The 18,453-nt window shown below is 41.7% G+C and overlaps 1 protein-coding gene and 1 long non-coding RNA gene across 2 annotated transcripts in view; both read right to left on the bottom strand.

Annotated features, from left to right (window-relative positions):
* Window positions 1–2,108: 2,108 nt before the first annotated feature.
* Window positions 2,109–13,001, bottom strand: LOC137327902 (spexin prohormone 2-like). Its single transcript, XM_067993811.1, has 5 exons — window positions 12,490–13,001; window positions 10,775–10,852; window positions 10,625–10,682; window positions 8,974–9,045; window positions 2,109–3,596 (listed from the first exon to the last, which is right to left on the bottom strand). The coding sequence occupies exons 1-5, from the start codon at window positions 12,493–12,495 to the stop codon at window positions 3,517–3,519; spliced, it is 294 nt and encodes a 97-aa protein (XP_067849912.1). The 5' UTR covers window positions 12,496–13,001; the 3' UTR covers window positions 2,109–3,516.
* Window positions 13,002–13,237: 236 nt separating this feature from the next.
* Window positions 13,238–18,453, bottom strand: part of LOC137327900 (uncharacterized) — a 28,818-nt gene continuing 23,602 nt past the window's right edge. The window contains exon 4 of the long non-coding RNA XR_010964569.1: window positions 13,238–14,340. This is a non-coding gene — a long non-coding RNA (uncharacterized lncRNA). The remainder of the gene's footprint in view (window positions 14,341–18,453) is intronic.

The following is an 18,453-nucleotide window of genomic DNA, read 5'->3' as shown; positions in this document are numbered from 1 at the left end:
CCAGAGGAACACTGACCATAATGTATGGAGAGAGAGAGAGAGAGAGAATGATTGCAATGGGGAGAGCGACAGGTTGCAGGTTTGCTGTGAAAGGAATCGCACATCAGACAATAGCTTTTCCTTGTATCCTGTCTAGGAGTGCAAGAGAAAGGTTAGAAGAGCCTCCTCAGATAGGGGAGCAGCATTTACATCTGGGATAGACTGGGGCTTTATAAAGAATTGAATTATGTACTTTTCTGTCTCTTATATAAGTCCCCGGAAGGCCTCTAGAATACAGCTTTGGTCCCCTCACAAGGTGGGTAATATAGAGGCCCTGGAAAAGGTTCAAAGAAGGACCACCCAATTGATACCTAGTTTAAAGGCCCTCAGCTACCACAATAGGCATAGAGAGCTGGAGCTTTTAACTCTAGAGAAACAGAGACTTGAAGGAGATTTTAAAATAATGAAAGGATTAGACTTGGTCCATGAGGATAGGCTACTCAATCTAGATAGGTTAGGGAGAAGTGGGGGACATAAGGATAAATTACGTAAGCGGAGTACAAGTTAGATGTTTGTAGAGAGTTGTCGACCTCGGGAACAAGTTGCTGCAGTTAGTGTGGATTTGCTGCAAGTATTCAAAAGGGAGATTGATGAGCTCCTGAGTGTGGCCAACATAGCTACATATAAAAAGTATTGGGTACTGGGGGAATCGGTCTCCTGGAGCTTGATCACCTTCGAGGGTCAGATAGGAATATCCTCAGTTTTTTTCTTAAATTGACCCAAGTCTTTTTTTGTTTCTCACCTGAGATTACGTGGTTGCTTGGTTGGGGGGGGGGGAATGGGGGTGTTTTGTAGAAGTTACCCCATGACAGTATAGGACAGGCTTGATAGACCTGCTGACCTCTGTTTACATATTAAGAGGGGAAAAATAGGATTTGGCACAAAAGAGGAAACTGAGCTACATGAAAACAGCTCTAATAATGAAGATGTGAGAGTTCCATTGAAGTCAAAGGAGAAAGTGGGATTAGTGGGAAACCTTGCCTTTTACCCCTGAGATTGGATCTCTGAGAGATGAGACTGTTAGACTGGTGCTTAATGTGGAATAGTAAATTCAATTGGACCCATCAGAAATCAATCTGCTATGAATTTTAAAAACTCAGCGAGGTGCAGTCTTTATTTCTCTTGCCTTGACTGGATTTAAGCCTGGGTCTCAAAAACTGAGTCAGTCACTGACTTCCCTCTCCTATACTTTTTAGTTATTTCATACCCTTTTCATCTCCTCACTGCGCATACTAATCTCTGGCAAGGTACGCCACTGCCTGTGTGGCTAATAAATCACTGGGCGATGCACAAGCAAAATCTGGGTGATGTCTCCTCCCTTCAGCTGGTGAAGTACCTAATTTTGATATCACTCACCACCAACCAGGTAAGTTATGTAACTTACCACACCAGCAGTCATGGACATGGACCCATGCCCTCCCCTCAATTATGTGCAGAAATACAGATTTGCTCCCCCACCACAATTGTGGCATCTGGTTCTTAGCAACTGTGCTAAGATGGGTTCATGTACTGACGCAATGTGATGTACACACCTCTGGAAGCGGTTTCAAAACTAACTCCTTCCTCAAAAACTGATTTATGCAATATAGAATTTATTTTGCAAACCAGATTGCTTTCAATCGAAAGAAAGATGTGAACGACTTCCTTGTCGAGAGTCATGTCTCTCTCTCTCTCCAGCCCAAACATCAAATCTATTCTGGGAACCTGCTGTATGGGAGAAACCTGAGGAAAATTTTACAAGCAATCATTAGTCCAAGTATCTCTTTTTTTCTAATTTTGTCCTCTTGAAGGCACTGATTCCTGCTAGGGTATGATTACACTGGCAATGGCAGCCCTCAATTGCCTCACCCAAGTGGCCAGAGGTATCAGGAATGAGAATGCTACCTAAACCATGGGCCAATTGTAGCACCCCTCCTACTGAGCTAACCTAACAAGACAAAGTAGGGTCAAACCTGGGAGCTTCCTGGTCTACATGGCTCAGTATGGCCTTGGGCAGTACATTTACCCACTGAGTTACCAGGGGAAGCCGGTTGTGGTGATTATTAAAACTCGACACATATGGTGCTGTAAATATGGTAATTTATTATAATTGAACTTGTACTGTTACACAACTGACGAGATGCTGTGTCTGAACGTAATACAATGGCATTAAAATTCTCCACTTCCACATGTATTGTGAATTTATAATCTCATCCTTTTGTGATGTCATTCAAATCTGGTATTATGTCAGTCAGTGTGATAGTGTCTCTCAAACCCTTAGTGTAACATGGACAATCTTAGAAATGTTTCTTTTAGGAAAAAAAAGCAGCAACAATAAATTTTCTGAAACAATTCGAAAAGATCAAAAACATGAAAGATCCCTTAGTGATAAACAAATTGGCAAAAACCAAATGGGTCAAACAACCTCAGCAATCTCCCAGTGACAAATCCCGGGAGTTGTAGTTTTCTGTTGTGCAACATAAGAATAAGTCACCGAATTCAGTGCATGACTTCAGTTATCCTGGAACATGCAAAGTAGTTCTATTCAGCGGGTTCATGATTGAAAATGGAACCTCTGATTTCCTCAAAGACTGTGTTTAAGAGGTGAAGTTTGAATGAATTGGTTAAAACATTCCAGTTGTCTGTAAATTCTGAGATGATGTGGCCAGCTTAGCTGCTGAGATGGAGATGATCCATCATGTCCAGCAGCAGGTTAGGATCATAACAAAAATCACAAAACAATACAGATGAGGAAGGTCATTTGGCCTATCTTAGCTCATCCATCTGGAAGAAAGTTATAATTCCTCCCCCATCATTGCATCCGGCTGTCTCTTAAATGATCAAGACTTTTCCCCACCACACTACCCCGGAGCCCATTCCACATGTTGATCACTTTGTGCAAAGAACAAGTTCCCGAGATCAGTTCTAAAAATCTCGGTACTGTTTGAACCTTGTCCTATGGTTGTAATTTAATTTGAAGCAGTGTTTTGGATTGATCTCTTCTATTAAATATCATATACTTCTATAAAAAGGTCCCCTCTGTTACCTTTTAAGGCTGATGAGCACAAGTTTTTCGTCTCTTTGCTCATAACTTCTACCAGGGAGGCTGACTGGATACCTCATGAGTCATAACGGGGTTATAGTCAGTCTCCTGAGTGGAGATACCTGCAAATGTATTCTATTTGCAACACAAGCTTGAACTGAAAAAAAATTAAGAAAAGAGGGAAATAAGGAAGGATTTTTTTTTAGGCCCAAGAAAGGTCAGAGTTAATTGCTCTGTTATGACAACCTCTTAGAAATTGAATTTTTAATGCCAAAGATATTTTCCCGCACAAACTTTATATATTCAGGATTCTGGTATAGACAAAGCCTTTGTGTCTCTCTCTTCTCTCCACCCACCTCTTAAAGGGTCACAATAAGAATGTTTCATGAAGCTTAAATATAATAACAGTATGAATGTTTTTCCATGTATTGCAGTAGTTGAATGATGAATCCATGCTATTTCACCAGATTCATATTTTTAGCAGTTGCTTGTTTCCAGTGATCCTGGACTCCAAGTGCTTGTGTTCTTTTATAATCTAGGGAGAAGGGAGAAAAGATGGAAACTGTTTTGAATGGATGTACTATACGTTTTTTAAAAATTATTCACAAAGTGTCTCCATGTCCCACTTCTTGCCTATATCAATAATAGAAAATGCACTTTGAAATGAAAAGAATGGCTTGTTGTAAAAGCTTTTACCAGGGAGAGGAACATTCAAAAAGATGGATGCATGGCACTAGAATCCAAAGATCTGCTTTGTCATGGTAGCAGGGTCATTGGCAGCATCTGCACCCACCCCAATTAAGGTCAAAGACCTATAGTTCCAATTTAAACAAAAATCTGCTCTGCACATGCTGAGAATGGCAGCTCTGGCCCACCAATTTACCAACTCTGAACCAAATAAAGTAGTCAATATGGCTCGAGACCAGTGTATTATTGTGAAATGTAAAGTTAGCAGGATCTGCAGTATTCCCACTGTCCTTTTTTGGTCAATACTGAAGCACAGTCACTGATAGGAGAGAAGATTGGGCACATGATTTGTAAGGTGTCAAACTGCAGTAATGTGGACAGTGCCATGATCCCTACTTATTGCTACAGCATTCATCAAACAAACCCAACCATGAGACTTTATGGGAATATTTGGGGCTAGAAATTCAAAACAATTTTACAATCATAATGAATCAGTACTGTAATTGTTTATATTTACGTAGATTTAAAAACTGATTTATGTATTTATTATGTGAACTTTCTGCTAGTCAAGATGAGGTATTCTAGCACTGTGGAATGGAACACTGTCATTTTGGGTGCTTGGTCAGCATCAAGCACCCAAAATTAGATGCAGAGTAAAGTTCCCTCTACTCTGCCTCAACCATAAGGCACCCCTGATCCACCAATGTGGCATTTTGCATTTCCCTCGCCCTCACCCCATGAAGCCTACAATAACTGCTTTCCTCCAAGTCTCCCTGCTTCTTTACGTAAATTCCAGACCCCGTCAGCACTTACAGCAAACAGAGACAATTACTCACACTTTGCTCACTTCTAACTAATTATTCTTTATGTGAAGAACTTCTTGATATGTCTTAAATTCTACTAGTTTGAACCTACACTTAACAATTTAAAGTAATATTTCAGAACTACCTTTTCCATTCTTTTAACTATCTTGTATATCTCTAAGATCACATCTCAGGTGCATCCTTTCCAGGTTGAAAAGCCCAAGTTTCTCTAGTCTTCCCTCGTAACTCAGGCTTTGGACACTGGAGATCAACCTCATGGCTCTTCTCTGCACTGTCTCCAGCACTTGAATGAGTCTGTTATTTCTTGGTGACCAGAACTGGAAACTGTATTCAAGGTGTGATCTGACCAGAGCATCGTAAAGTTTGATCACAATAATAGCTACTAACATTTATATAGTGCCTTTAATGTAGGAAAATGTCACAAGGCACCTCATGGAGTCTAAAGAAAAACTGGAGGAAGTTACAAAGATACGGAGGGGCGAGGCCGTGGGGGAGATTTAAACACGAGGTTGAGAATTTTAACTTTGAGCTGTTAGGTGACTGGGAGCCAAAGTAGGTCTGCGAGGACAGTGGTGATGGGCTAGTGGGACCGAATATAGGCAGCAGCATTTGGGATGAGCTGAAGTTTATGGATGGTGGAGAATGGGATGCTGGCAGTAGAGCATTGGAATAGCCGAGTCGGCAGGTGGCAAAGACATGGATGAGGGTTTCAGCAGCAGATGAGATGAGATGGTGCAGAGGTAGGCGATATTACAAAGACGGAAGTAGGTGGCCTTAGTGAGGGAGAAGGGGTTGGAATCTCAGCTTGGGATCGAAAAGAATGCCAAGATTGCGAACAATCCAGTTCAGCCTGAGTCAGTGAAGATGGTTTTGGTCGTCCCAATGTTTAGCTGGAGGAAATTACACCTAATACAAGCCTGGATGTCAGACAACCGTCTGACAGCACAGAGGCAGTGGAGGGGTCAAGAGAGGCAATGAAGTGGTGGAGCTAGGCGGCATCAGCGTACATTGGAAGCTGACCTAATGTTTGCAGCTGATGTTGTCCCGAAAGTGTCTGGGGTACTGGGATACATAACTAGGACAATTAAGTATAAAACTAAATTACAATCCTCCAGCCACATCTAGAATACTGTGTTAGTTTTATTCCCCTCACACGGTAGGGGGATATCATGGCCCTGGAAAAGGTCTTTAGTTATCAGAACAGGCTTAGAGAGCTGGGACTTTTTAACACTGGAAAAGCATAGACTAAATAGGAATATGACTGAAGTCTTTAAAATTATAAAGAAAAAAAAAGTAAGAATTTGCATTTATATACCGCCTTTCACGACCTCAGGATGTCCCAAAGTGCTTCACAGCCAATGAAGTACTTTTGAAGTGCAATCACTGTTGTAATGTAGGGAAATGCAGCAGCCAATTTGCGCATAGCGAGCTCCCACAAACAGCAATGCGATAATGACCAGATAATTTTTTTTAAAGTGATGTTAATTGAGGGATATTGAGATATTATTCAGTATATATTTTTTTACAAGTATGTTTATCTTGCGCTCAATCTCAATTTCAAGCCTATTTGCATCATTTATGCTTTTCACCTCTTTATTATTGTAAAATAATTCCTTACTGATACATTTTGCCTCTGCAATTACAATTTTTTCTAGATCTCTCTTTGCCCCTGACTACCTTTTTAAACATATTCAGTAGCACTCTCGCCTCTGAGTCAGAAGGTCATGGGTTCAAGTCCCACTCCAGAGACTTGAGCACAAAATCTAGACTGATATTCCAGTGCAATCCTGAGGCAGTGCAGCAATGAAGGCGCCATCTTTCGGATGAGACATTAAACCAAGGCCCCGTCTGCCCTCTCAGGACGTAAAAGATCCCATGGCACTTTTTGAAGAACAGGGGGCTGTCCTGGTTAACATTTAACACTCATCCAAGGTTGTCAAAAAGAAGACATATGGGATCCTGACCTTTATTAATTGAGGCAAAAGCAATGAAGCTATGCTAAACCTTTATAAAACCCTGGTTAGGCTCAGCTGGAGTAGTGTTCAATTCTGGGCACCATACTTTAGGAAGGATGTCAAGGCCTTAGAGAGGGCTCAGAAGAGATTTACTAGAATGGTACCAGGAATGAGGTACTTCAGTTATCTGGAGAAGCTGGGGTTCTCCTTAAAACAGAGAAGGAGAAGGGGAGATTTGATAGAGGTGTTCAAGATTGTGAACGGTTTTGATAGAGTAAACAAGGAAAAACTGTTCCCAGTGGCAGAAGGGTCAGTAACCAGAGGACACAGGTTTAAGGCGATTGGCAAAAGAACCAGAGGCAACATGAGGAAACTTTTTAAAAAATGCAATGAGTTATGATCTGGAATGCACTGCCAGAAAGGGTGGTGGAAGTAGATTCAATAGTAACTTTCAAAAGGGAATTGGATAAATACTTGAAGGGAAAAAATTTACAGGGCTGTGCCTAGGGTGTGGGACTGATTGAATAGGCCTAAGAGCTGGCACAAGCACGAGGGTTGAATGACCTCCTCCGTGCTGATTACTAAAACAGATTATCTAGTCATTTATCTTATTGCTGTTTGTGGTACCTTGCTGTGTTGGCTGCTGCGTTTCCTGCATTACAACAGTGGCTACACTTCAAAAAGTACTTAATTGGCTGTAAGGTGCTTTGGGACGTGTTGAGGTCGTGAAAGGCACTATATAAATGCAAGTCTTCCTTTATGTTTCTGCATGTTGAAGTATTCCACCCAAGGAACCCCTCCCCCTTTTTCTTCGTACAGGATTTATAGAGAACACATTTCCTCTTTATTTTACTTTCAATTTGTTTATTAATCCAAATGTTCTTGGTCTAGTACAAAACCATGATGGAATAGTCACATCCCAAAACATGGCTCACCACTAATAAGTAGCAGAATATTTGCAGTGGCGAATCCAACCAGCTGATGCGGAAAATGTTGTACCCCAAAGTGGTTCAGCGATCGTGCACATGCTAATTCAGCTACCCTGCACTTCACACTTATGATGGAGTCAATGTTCTCAAGAAATTAAACCACAAAAGGAGGTTAAAGTTCAGGATAATTCTAAGGGCCTGAGATTCTGCTCTACTGGTGCAAGTGTGGTAAAGTTGAATCCCTGTCCTCACTGTGCCAAATTGTGGGATCATGGTCGAGATGGGCTGCAAGTGCACTTCATTGGCACTCGACCTGATCCGCCCTCGGCCTTTCCTGGGCTGAAGAAAAGTTCTGAAAATAAGATCTTCATCTCTCCAGAAGCCAGGATTCTTTTAAAATAAGGTAATCAATCCTCTCTGGGATGCATTGCCTTTGCCTGATATTAGTTTGGGGACTTTTAAAAGGCTTCAGAAGAACTCACCCCAGCTCTCAGCTGGCAAGAATTTCCACTGAGGTTTTGTAAGAGTTTAACAAGTGGATTTCCCAGGGTAGCCTGGAAATTCTCCCAGACATGTTCTCTTGACCTGGGGAGGGATTGAGATGAACAGAGGACTTACTCTCCAGTTTAATATATGGTACTACATATTCAATAACAGTTATTTTTAAAAAAGATTAACTCTGTTTCTTGAGTTGTTTCTTTTGGACCCATTCGCTATTACAGCATGCCTTATACCAAAAGAATTGGTGGCTATTGGTACATAGTACAGTCAGTGATATTGGTTGCAGCCCAATATCATCAATGCCTATTGACCCAAGTCATTACTACAATCATTAATGATTATTAGTTGAGACTCAATATCATCAATGGCTATTGGTTGAGGTCCAAATACCAGCAACATTAATGGCTATTAGTTAACCATTAGTATCTTCTATGGTTACTGGTGCAAACCAAATAGCAGAATTTGCAACAGCTGCTGGAAATACAGAGAGAAATTCTCGATCATTCATGATGTTACTATATATATTTGTTTGATTGTAACAACCATTTTTTCTTTGATTTACTTGCTTCATATGTTTGTTTGCTTGCTTCTTTTTTCAGTCTGCTCCACAGATTATTCCCCTCCCAAAAAAAATAGCTCCCATATAGTTTAAATATGGGATGAACATTTAAATAGGAACACAGGTCAACAATGGGACTTCAGGGAACTTCAGCAAGCCATTAATTCACAGCAAGGCTTCAATAATTTTAGGTGTTAATGCTGTGCCAGTTGGCATTTTACCATTTTTGAAATCTTAGAAATAAATCCTGATCTGATGCCATCCAAAGACCATGGTTTTGTGTTTTGACTTTGGAAGAGAATACATTTTTTGATGAAAGAATAGTTCCCGAAACAGAAACTTGCATTTTCTAATAAACCATTGCATGTAAATAACTTTTTTTATTGTGCTTTCAACCATTGCCCTACACTTTCTAGCAAACAAATTAATAGGCTAAGATGTAGAAGAGATATGCTACCTCTGAGGAGAAGGTTCCAGGTATTTAGGTCATAGTTATAATAACCATTGTCTTCAGCAGATCTTCTCCCATCTGGAAGAAGAATACGAGAGTCAATCTAGATTTTAGTATTAAGTCATCATTCTCTTCATGGGATCTTTATCCATCAAATGCTCTCTCAGGTTTAATAGACCATAAAATAAAAGTGATGACCTTGTTGATGGATTAAGGATTCAGTTCTGGGAAATGGAACACTTTTCCATTTTGATCAGTTACAGCATGTATTTGAGCAGATTAAAGCTCCTCGCATACTATCCCTTCAGGCAATCGCAGTTCAGGTATAGCATAGATTCCGTGCAGTGTAAAACTCTCTATGCATCGTCTAGCCAAGGGCTCTCAGGTATAGCACAGCCAGATCACCCTACACTCTCTCATCACAGAATTAATGGTCAGACACAGCCTCATAGTTGAAGAATGGCCACTTGGGTGAGGTACCAGAGGGCAACTGGCACCCACCGGATTATTCCCCCATGTGAGTCGCTGCCTCCTGGAGCAGAGGGGAGAAAATTGTGGAGTATGTTTTTTTTTAAAAATGAAAAATTCTTATCCCATTTAACCATAGTCTTGTTTATCCACAGAAAGCCAAACTCTATCTGATACCATGTAACTAAAATAGTTATTTTGGTACTCTAACATTGTAAAAACATGTTTGGATCTTTGGTCTATTTTATAAATGACAATGATCCCTGGCCTTGTTAAATTAGCTCATCTCAACTGGGGCAGCACTTGAGGTGCTACGATTGACCTTAGGCGTGGAAGGTGAAGGTACAGCCAGGGTTTCTACTCCTGATCACTATACAGTAACCAGTCTTGGAAAGTGCACATGTATGGGCTTTGGGCAAAGTACTAGGGGCCTGTTAGTGCTTGTGAAACCATCCCAGAAAGAGCCAATACCTTCAGTAGAAGAGAAGAGATCAGGAGAGAAAATTGAAAAATAAAAGAACGGCTCCCGTTCTGAGTCAGAAGACATGACGTTGTATTTCTTGTAACGCGTCAATGGGTAAATACATTGACTGAGAAAGAGCTGAGACCCTGCTGATAATCTCAAAGGACCCTCTGGGCCTTATCACAAAACACCCAGAGAGAAGATTGGCATTGCTACTGTAACATTGTGTTCTATAACAGTAATAAAATTATTTAACTATACTGACACTTAGGATCTCATTACCTGTCCTCATTCTACTAAGCCAACAATGAACTTACCTCCTTTGGACAGTAATAACTATTATGCCTTCACAGTATTAGGTAATGGCTGAATTAAAGCTGGGAGCTTTAATAATGGTACCACAGGGGTCATTACTTATTGGGAACATGTAACTTAATCGTTCAAACACTGCTGAATCCTGTTAATACAGAAGAGGGCTGTGGTCAACTCTGGTTTGCCTCAGATCAATGCTGGTTTGATCAGATGACTTAAGAGATGATTAGGAGAGTCAGCCGTGACTACAGAAAATGGTTGGCACACACCATTTAACTGATGCTTCTTGATTTACCTTGTCCTCTCATACTTCTACTTTGGTGCTGTTCTGCACAATGGCTTTGGCCCGTCACCTAGATTCTCAATCTACCCATATCATTTGGAACTCAATTGATGGTAGCAGATTTTACTTACACCGTCCTTTAAGGTACAGCATGGACTGTGGACCCCAGTTTCTTGGAGTAACTTTGGTCTAAGGGAGGGAAGAAACAAATTTCAAAAGTTTAAAATAAATATTGCGACAAGAATTAATAAGAAAAAAAAAGTTTAGTTTCGAAATATTACCTTTGGAGTGCAGCAGGATTCGACAACGAGAAAGGTTATTAAAATAGCACAAGTGCAGATTATCGCCAGTTTAGCTTTCTATAGAGAAAGAATTGGAAATAGGGTGAGATCGTCTCTGTGGATTGTCAGATACATTGTTATGTGTTGTAGAGATTGCAATCCTAATGAAAAAAAACATTTATCTTATTAAAAATAACAAATGCTTGAAGTGCACAACAGGTTAAGCAGCATCGGAGAAAGAAGATTAGGTTAATGTTTCGGGTGGAACTATTCATCAAAGCTGCTCAGTTCTGTTTTTTCCACAATGTTTTTTTCCTGCTGTGGTATATTTCCAGTGATACTAACAACCCTTCAATACCTCCCCAAACTGACCCCTTTTCATGTGTGAGCCTTGGCAATGGGTGTCGGCTTGCTAGTCGATTGTGGGAAGGTCACCCAGCCGAACCTGATCCTCCCCTCACCTAAGGTCCACACACATGTATTTTCCGGAAAAGGTCACTACAGCAATGAGGAGTGGAAACTCTGGCTATTTTAACGAGTATGAATGCACAGTTAAATTTCATTAATTATTTCCATATGCTGGGCGATCATTTAATGGTTCCGGATGTGAGGCTAAAACTGCTTTGTATTAGTGCAAAGCTGTGTAGCATAATTGGCCTAAAGAAATCACAGAAGCTGCCCCCAAAGACACGACTAACCGATAAACTGTTACTTGCAGCAGCACCGTCATCATTATTGAGAGTCAGCAAACTTTCTCTTTTGGGAAGACAAAAGCTGTGTGTGAGTTCAGTCACATCACATGAAAATACTATGTTGGTGTGACGACATGATTTCCATCATTGTGTGATTCACTTGTAAATGGATAAAAAAAAGCTCATCATTTTTTTTAAAACTTGCAAAATAGAGCTCCTTATGACACCTCTTAGAGTCGTCCTAAAAGTACTTCACATACAATGAATTACTTTTGGAATGCAGCGACTGTTTTGAAGTGACCATTTTGTATATCGTAAGACCCCCACTAACAGCAAACATTACACCATCTCTCTCAGTATACCAGTTAAAATTGACAACTTGTACTGTACAGCTCACGCACACCCTAGTACATGTACAACATACACCTGGTACCAGGTCACTCACATCTGGTACCGTACTATGTGCCTTGATGTCAACTCCAATATATGCTATAAATTGGATGTGTTCTATGTCCTCCATAACAGAGATGACAACTGAGAGTGATGTTGGAGCAAGTATTTATATTTAAAAATTGCATTTATAAAGTGCCTAGTTACCTCAAACAATGAAGTTCTTTTAAGTGTAGTGACTGCTCTGTAGCAAACATTCTACAACAGCACAGCCCATAAATAGCAATGAAGTGATTTAATTTGTTCTTGCTGATTTTAGTTAAGAGAAGATTTTTGGCAGGAGAACTCCCTGCTCTTCTGTGAATGGTGCCATGAGGTCTTCAAGGCCTGCGTTTGACATCCCGTCCAAAGGACAACCCCTCTGCTGATACTCTAGTACTCAGAGTGATGTATCAGCTCAGTCTAGCAACTCAGTTCCTGGAGTTCCTTGGACCAGTAAGCTTCTCACCCAGGCAAGAGTGCAACCAACCAAGGCAAATTGCGTGTCGGTAACTGTCCCTTTAAATTAAACTTAACCTGTCCTGTATCCTTCTTTGTAAAACAATTAATTTAAAATAAATCTTATTTTCTTACCATCATACTAGATCTGTTAATTGCTTTCTTGAGCAATCCCCCTTGCAAGTTGTCAGCTTCTCCCTCTGCAAACAGTGCGATTCATTCACTTTTGTCACACACAGACATCGCCTGCTCCGCTCTTAAGTCTGTTGGATCGTAGTGCTCCGGTAAGATTCCTGATACCACACGGACCCCTGTCTCTCTATCACTCGAGAGGGCAGGGGGCGGTGAACTACCTTTAAACCATCTCAACTTCAGTGCAAGGACGTCATCCCTCAGACATCAGGCGGAGCAAGTGCAAAGGGGTTAATTCAGTTTGCCACAAAGCTCGGAGGACACGAGGACATGATCCTGTTAGCGTTTATTTTTGTTCAGGTACATAGGTTGATAGATGAGAATGCTCAGAGAGCTATCGATAAATCAAAGCTAAGTCGTGGGCAGACCTGTAGAACATATGGTTAAAAAAACATCAGTAAATCGATTAGATGAAATTATATAGATGTGCATAACCGGTTAGATAATTAGACAGTAGAATCTAAAATTAATTTACAAAGAGAGCCATATCCGAGCAGTTTAGTAATTAGATTCGATAAACCTACAGATTCAATTAAAGCAATAGATAGATGTTTTGATCGGAGTGTCTTTGTCATAGGCTGTATTAGAAGATTTAAATATTAGATTGACAGAACAAATATATCAATGACAACCACTCTACACAGTATAAGAGATACAGAGAAGTCGCACAGCAATTTACTAAAATCCTTATTAGATTAGCTAATAGATACATGCATAGTGATTTGATTAAAAGGAGAAAGTCGGTCTCGAAATCAGATCATGCCAATAGATGTACAGATTAGTTGACATTTTTTTTCGTTCATGGGATGTGGGCATCACTGGCGAGACCAGCATTTATTGCCCATCCCTAATTGCCCCTGAGAAGGCGGTGGTGAGCCGCCTTCTTGAAACGCTGCAGTCCGTGTGGTGAAGGTTCTCCCACAGTGCTGTTAGGAAGGGAGTTCCAGGATTTTGACCCAGTGATGTTGAAGGAACGGCGATATATTTCCAAGTCGGGATGGTGTGTGACTTGGAGGGGAACGTGCAGGTGGTGTTGTTCCCATGTGCCTGCTGCCCTTGTCCTTCTAGGTGGTAGAGGTCGCGAGTTTGGGAGGTGCTGTCGAAGAAGCCTTGGCAAGTTGCTGGTGTGCATCCTGTAGATGGTACACACTGCAGTCACGGTGCGCCGGTGGTGAAGGGAGTGAATGTTTAGGGTGGTGGATGGTGTGCCAATCAAGTGGGCTGCTTTGTCCTGGATGGTGTCGAGCTTCTTGAGTGTTGTTGGAGCTGCACTCATCCAGGCAAGTGGAAAGTATTCCATCACACTCCTGACTTGTGCCTTGTGGATGTGGAAAGGCTTTGGGGAGTCAGGTCCATCATTATATCGATCCATCATTATAGCCACGTCAATTGACAAGATTTGATAGAACTCCTGTTTATAATTTATAGATGAGTTTGTAGATAAAATTGGACCTATCTATAAAGTGTACCACTTGTACTGTATATATTCGATGTATGGGTCAAATTAGATGGAGCCATAGAGCGAATCAGACAGGTTGGGATTAGAGTAAGAATTTGCTGTTGTATAGCACATTTCAGGACATCAGGACTTCCCAAAGCCTTCACAGCCAATTAAATATTTTTGAAGTGTAGTCACTGTTATAATGTGGGGAAACACAGCAGCCAATTTGGCACAGCAAGGTCTCACAAACACCAAAGTTTTGGAGGTGTTGTTTGAAGAATAAATGTTGGTCAGGACACCAGGAGAACTCCTCGCTCGTCTTCAAATCGTGCCAGCAGATCTTTTGCATCCACCTGAGAGAGAAAATGGGGCCTTGGTTTAATGTCTCATCTGAAAGAGGGCACCTCTAAATTATGTGCTTGAACTCACGCCTTCTGATTTAGGAACGAGAGTGCTACCACTGAGCCAAGGCTGATCTTAGAATAGTTTTGGTTAGATTAGATTACCTTTATCTATAGATGGGAAACAGGACTATGATTTTATCTGGGTATTTAAAAGGAATGTTTTAAAAGTGTTTCTACGAAAAAATATTTTAACCCAAGGTGAAGGGTCAAGGTTCACAGTGCAGCACACAGCTAAGGATCGAAAAATAGAAGAGGGCAAGATAAATCAGGAAGTCCTGGTTTGGTGATGCCAAACTTGGGTTTTAAAAACCTGTAAATTGTAAGCAGATGGGAACACTGATGAAGGTGAGGGGCTCCACAGTTTTGAGAGCCTGGGAAGTCATGAGTTGGAGTAGAAGACAGTGCTGTGAGTCTTCAGGGAGGGATACAGGGAGAAGGAAGAGCCTAGAGATTACTGTTGGTGATATTAGTAATTGAAGATAACACATTCTTACAGTGTTCCTGTCTGTTGTCTCAGCGGTGGCATTAACCCATTTAAAATGAGCAGGTTAATGCCTGTGTTAAAATGGCAGAGAAAGGAATATCTTAAGAATGTGTTAAGCAATCACTCATTAATATCACCAACAGTAATTTCAAAGCAGTTTCTCTATAGGACCAGTTGCAGGGACACCTCCCCCAACCCTAACAGTAAACTGATATTAATAGGAGTTGCTTCCTAAGGTGCCGGTGTTTAAAACAGTATTCTGGTTACACAGTGAAATATTCTTCACTTGCAATAAAATTTATCAAATATCTGCAATTTATTTAATCATGAATATCTCTCAGGGTGTAACTATGCTCTATGTAGAAAAGACTACACCTTCAGTCTCTGCTTAGATCTGTATTAGTCAAAAGCAAAATCTTCTGTTGCCCTGATGGCTCAGTTGGTAAATGCACTGCCTGATGTAGAACGAGCCATACAGACCAATTATGTCCTAGGTTTGGTCCCCATTCTGTGTTGAGTCAGTGTGCATGTATGGGCAGAATTGTGCTCACCTCATGGTCAACCAGCTTGCTAATATTCTATCTCAGTTCAGGTATGAAATGCTGTATCCCTGCCATTTCCCAAGAGGCACCCTCTGCAAGCACTGTTCTTTGCTGGGCATGCCGGATCACAGACATACCTCTTGTATCCCAGCAAAAGTTAGCGGCTTTGGGGGACAAGGGGAGGAGTATAGACAAAAAATGATAAATATCCAAGTAGAAGGGAGGTTCCTGTCTCTATACAGCTTGTGGAGTCAAATGTTTAATTACCATGTCTACACGTAAAGGATCAGTTACTACAGACTGCTTTTAATCCTATTCTGCACAAAATAAAGGTTTTTATGATAATGATATTCTGTATTTCCAAATTTAAATATACTGAATAACAAATTTCCAACTTTACAGAGACTATCTCCCCCCCACTCTCCAATTCTCTCCCCTCTTCTCCTGAAGCAGTCTTGCTGGGGTACCGTTCCTGGAGTGTTGGATGTCCGGTCCCTCACCCAAGTGTATGAATCTAAACAGTGGAGGCAGGGGGGTGGGGACATCAAAACTGATCCCAACCCCTCCTCACCCAACATCTAAACATTTGCAGCTTCAGACAGGACGTTATTGGATAGTAATCAAGAGTGGAAGTGCTGGCTGACTTTTCACTTCCCAAGCCTACAATTGCTGAGGCCAACAGTGGAATTTTTAATGTTGCTCCCTGGCTAAGATCAGCTAACACAGCACAAGCCAAAACCTGGAACCTTCTGATCTGTACAACACTAGGCAGCGGCCTTACCCACTGAGTCCTTGATGCTCACAACATGGGGTTGATCAGGTCGTGATAATGGCTGGTACTGTGCGAGTGGGAGAGCAGCAATCTCTTTATCTGATTCACAGAGTGAAGATTTGTGGGGGTGGGTTTGTACATTTTACATTTCTGCTTCATAATATCGAGCAATGAAAGATCACAGAGTTTGTTTGTTTGTTTGTTTTCACTCTGGGTTTGACATAGTGGAAATAGTGAGCATTTTGTGAAAGCTGCGAGGAGACTCAGAACTGACTTTCAGAGACTTGATTCACCAGAACCTGTGCACCACGTAAACCACATACAGCTGTGGGCCGAGAGCTGAAGAGCGAGTGGTGAGCGCATCCATTTTACAGCATGCAATCATTTTAAAGTGGAAACGGTTGACAAGTAACAGAAGTATCTGGATGGAATCAGGCCTTTAAATGTTCTTTGACTCTGATTCCTGATGGTTTTCTGCATCTGTTAGAACGTTGTTAATTAAGAAAGTACATTTCAATCATCCTTGCCGTTGCTATTTTTCTGTCCACATGTCTTTCTCTGTTTCTGTGTCCTTCCCTTGATCTCTGTTTGTGTCTCCCTGTAAGTGTCTCCCTATCTGATTCTCTCTACCTCCCTCTATCTTTCTGTATCTCGGTGTCTCATATTCTATCTGGGTCTATCTCTGGTTCTCCCTGTGTCTGTACATGTATGTTTCCGAGTCTCCCGCGTTACCATGTTTTTGTCTTTCCTTTCCATTCCATGTTTTATCTCTGACTGTCTCCCCTGAACTGTTTCTCCCTCTATATGTGTGTCTGTCTCCATATCTATGGGGATGGCGGCAGGAACTCAGTGCGTGGGAAACCCAGAGGACTTTTCTGCACGCTGGCTCGAGCAATTGGGACTAAATTGAAGGCCCTTAATGTTACTTCTAGGTTTCGCGTCTCCAAGCTGCGCAGCGGGCGTACTGCGCACCCAAATGACGCGCTGGGAACTGGAGTATTTAAAAGGTCATTGCAAACATGGATTTTGAAGGAGAAAGGAGGAAAATTCAAAAATGCAGCATCACAGCTCTAAGGCAGCACCCCGGTTTAGCGACTCCCCTCGAGTTGCTACTGTCAGGAGCACAAGAGAGATACTATGCCCGGCTGACTGGAGGAAGTGCCCTGCCTCTGCCACCAAGAAGGCGTGGTTGGAGGTAGCACAGGAGCACTGTGGCAAGGTCGTGGGTACATTGCAGGAAGCAATTTAATGACCTAACCAGGTCAGCAAAAGTGAGTACAGTTACTGATTCACCTACATCCTGTGGTGTACAATACCCCCTCCCACTCACCCTGTCTTACCAAGTGGACTCCATCACATCATTCCTCACAGTCACTTAAGTCACATCATCAACTTACCTTCACTTTCTGTGCACTTCCTCACCTCCCCATTTGTGAACCCACCACTCCCACACACCCCAATCCTGATGCAATGTGATGAATCTGTCTGATACTCACCCTCTGATCCATCTGTTTCACTGTCAGCCTCACCCAAAGCAATGCATCAATCGGGTGACCGCGTCACCTTCACTCACTCACACGTCTGTTCTTTCTCCCCTAGTAGGAGAAGGGAACGCAAAATGCACGGGAGAGGAGTAGGACTGGAGGGATCCCACCATAAATAGTGTCCCTGACAGACGCGGAGGAGGAGGCATTAGATCTGATCCGCATGTTTGAATGCCTGGCCATCAGAGATGACGAGACCGGCAACCCGCGAACGGCTGGTGACAGAACTTTAATATCCTTCACACACACCATGAATTGATGTCAGCAATCTTACAACACCAGGTTATAGTCCAACAGTTTTATTTGAAAATCACAAGCTTTCGGAGGCTTTCTCCTTCGTCAGGTGAGTGTGGGATTCCTTGAAGGTTCTCTGACTATAAATGCGGTAACCTTCAAGGAATCCCACACTCACCTGACGAAGGAGAAAGCCTCCGAAAGCTTGTGATTTTCAAATAAAACTATTGGACTATAACCTGGTGTTGTAAGATTCCTTACATTTGTCGACCCCAGTCCATCACCGGGTGCATCTCCACATCATCATGATGCTCATTGCGAACTAACCTCTGCGATGATTTTTTAATATTGCTTTATGTTCTCTTACAGGGCCTTCAAGGATTGATGACGAGGTAGGGCCATGGAAGAAAGCAATTGCTCAGAGGAGCTCTATTCCTCTGAGGGCGCACCATCACATAATATCCATCCATGCACCAGTGCAGATAC

The sequence above is a fragment of the Heptranchias perlo genome, chromosome 12 (genome assembly GCF_035084215.1).
Source record: "Heptranchias perlo isolate sHepPer1 chromosome 12, sHepPer1.hap1, whole genome shotgun sequence".
Lineage (NCBI taxonomy): Eukaryota > Metazoa > Chordata > Chondrichthyes > Hexanchiformes > Hexanchidae > Heptranchias > Heptranchias perlo.
This window is presented reverse-complemented; position numbering and strand designations above follow the sequence as displayed.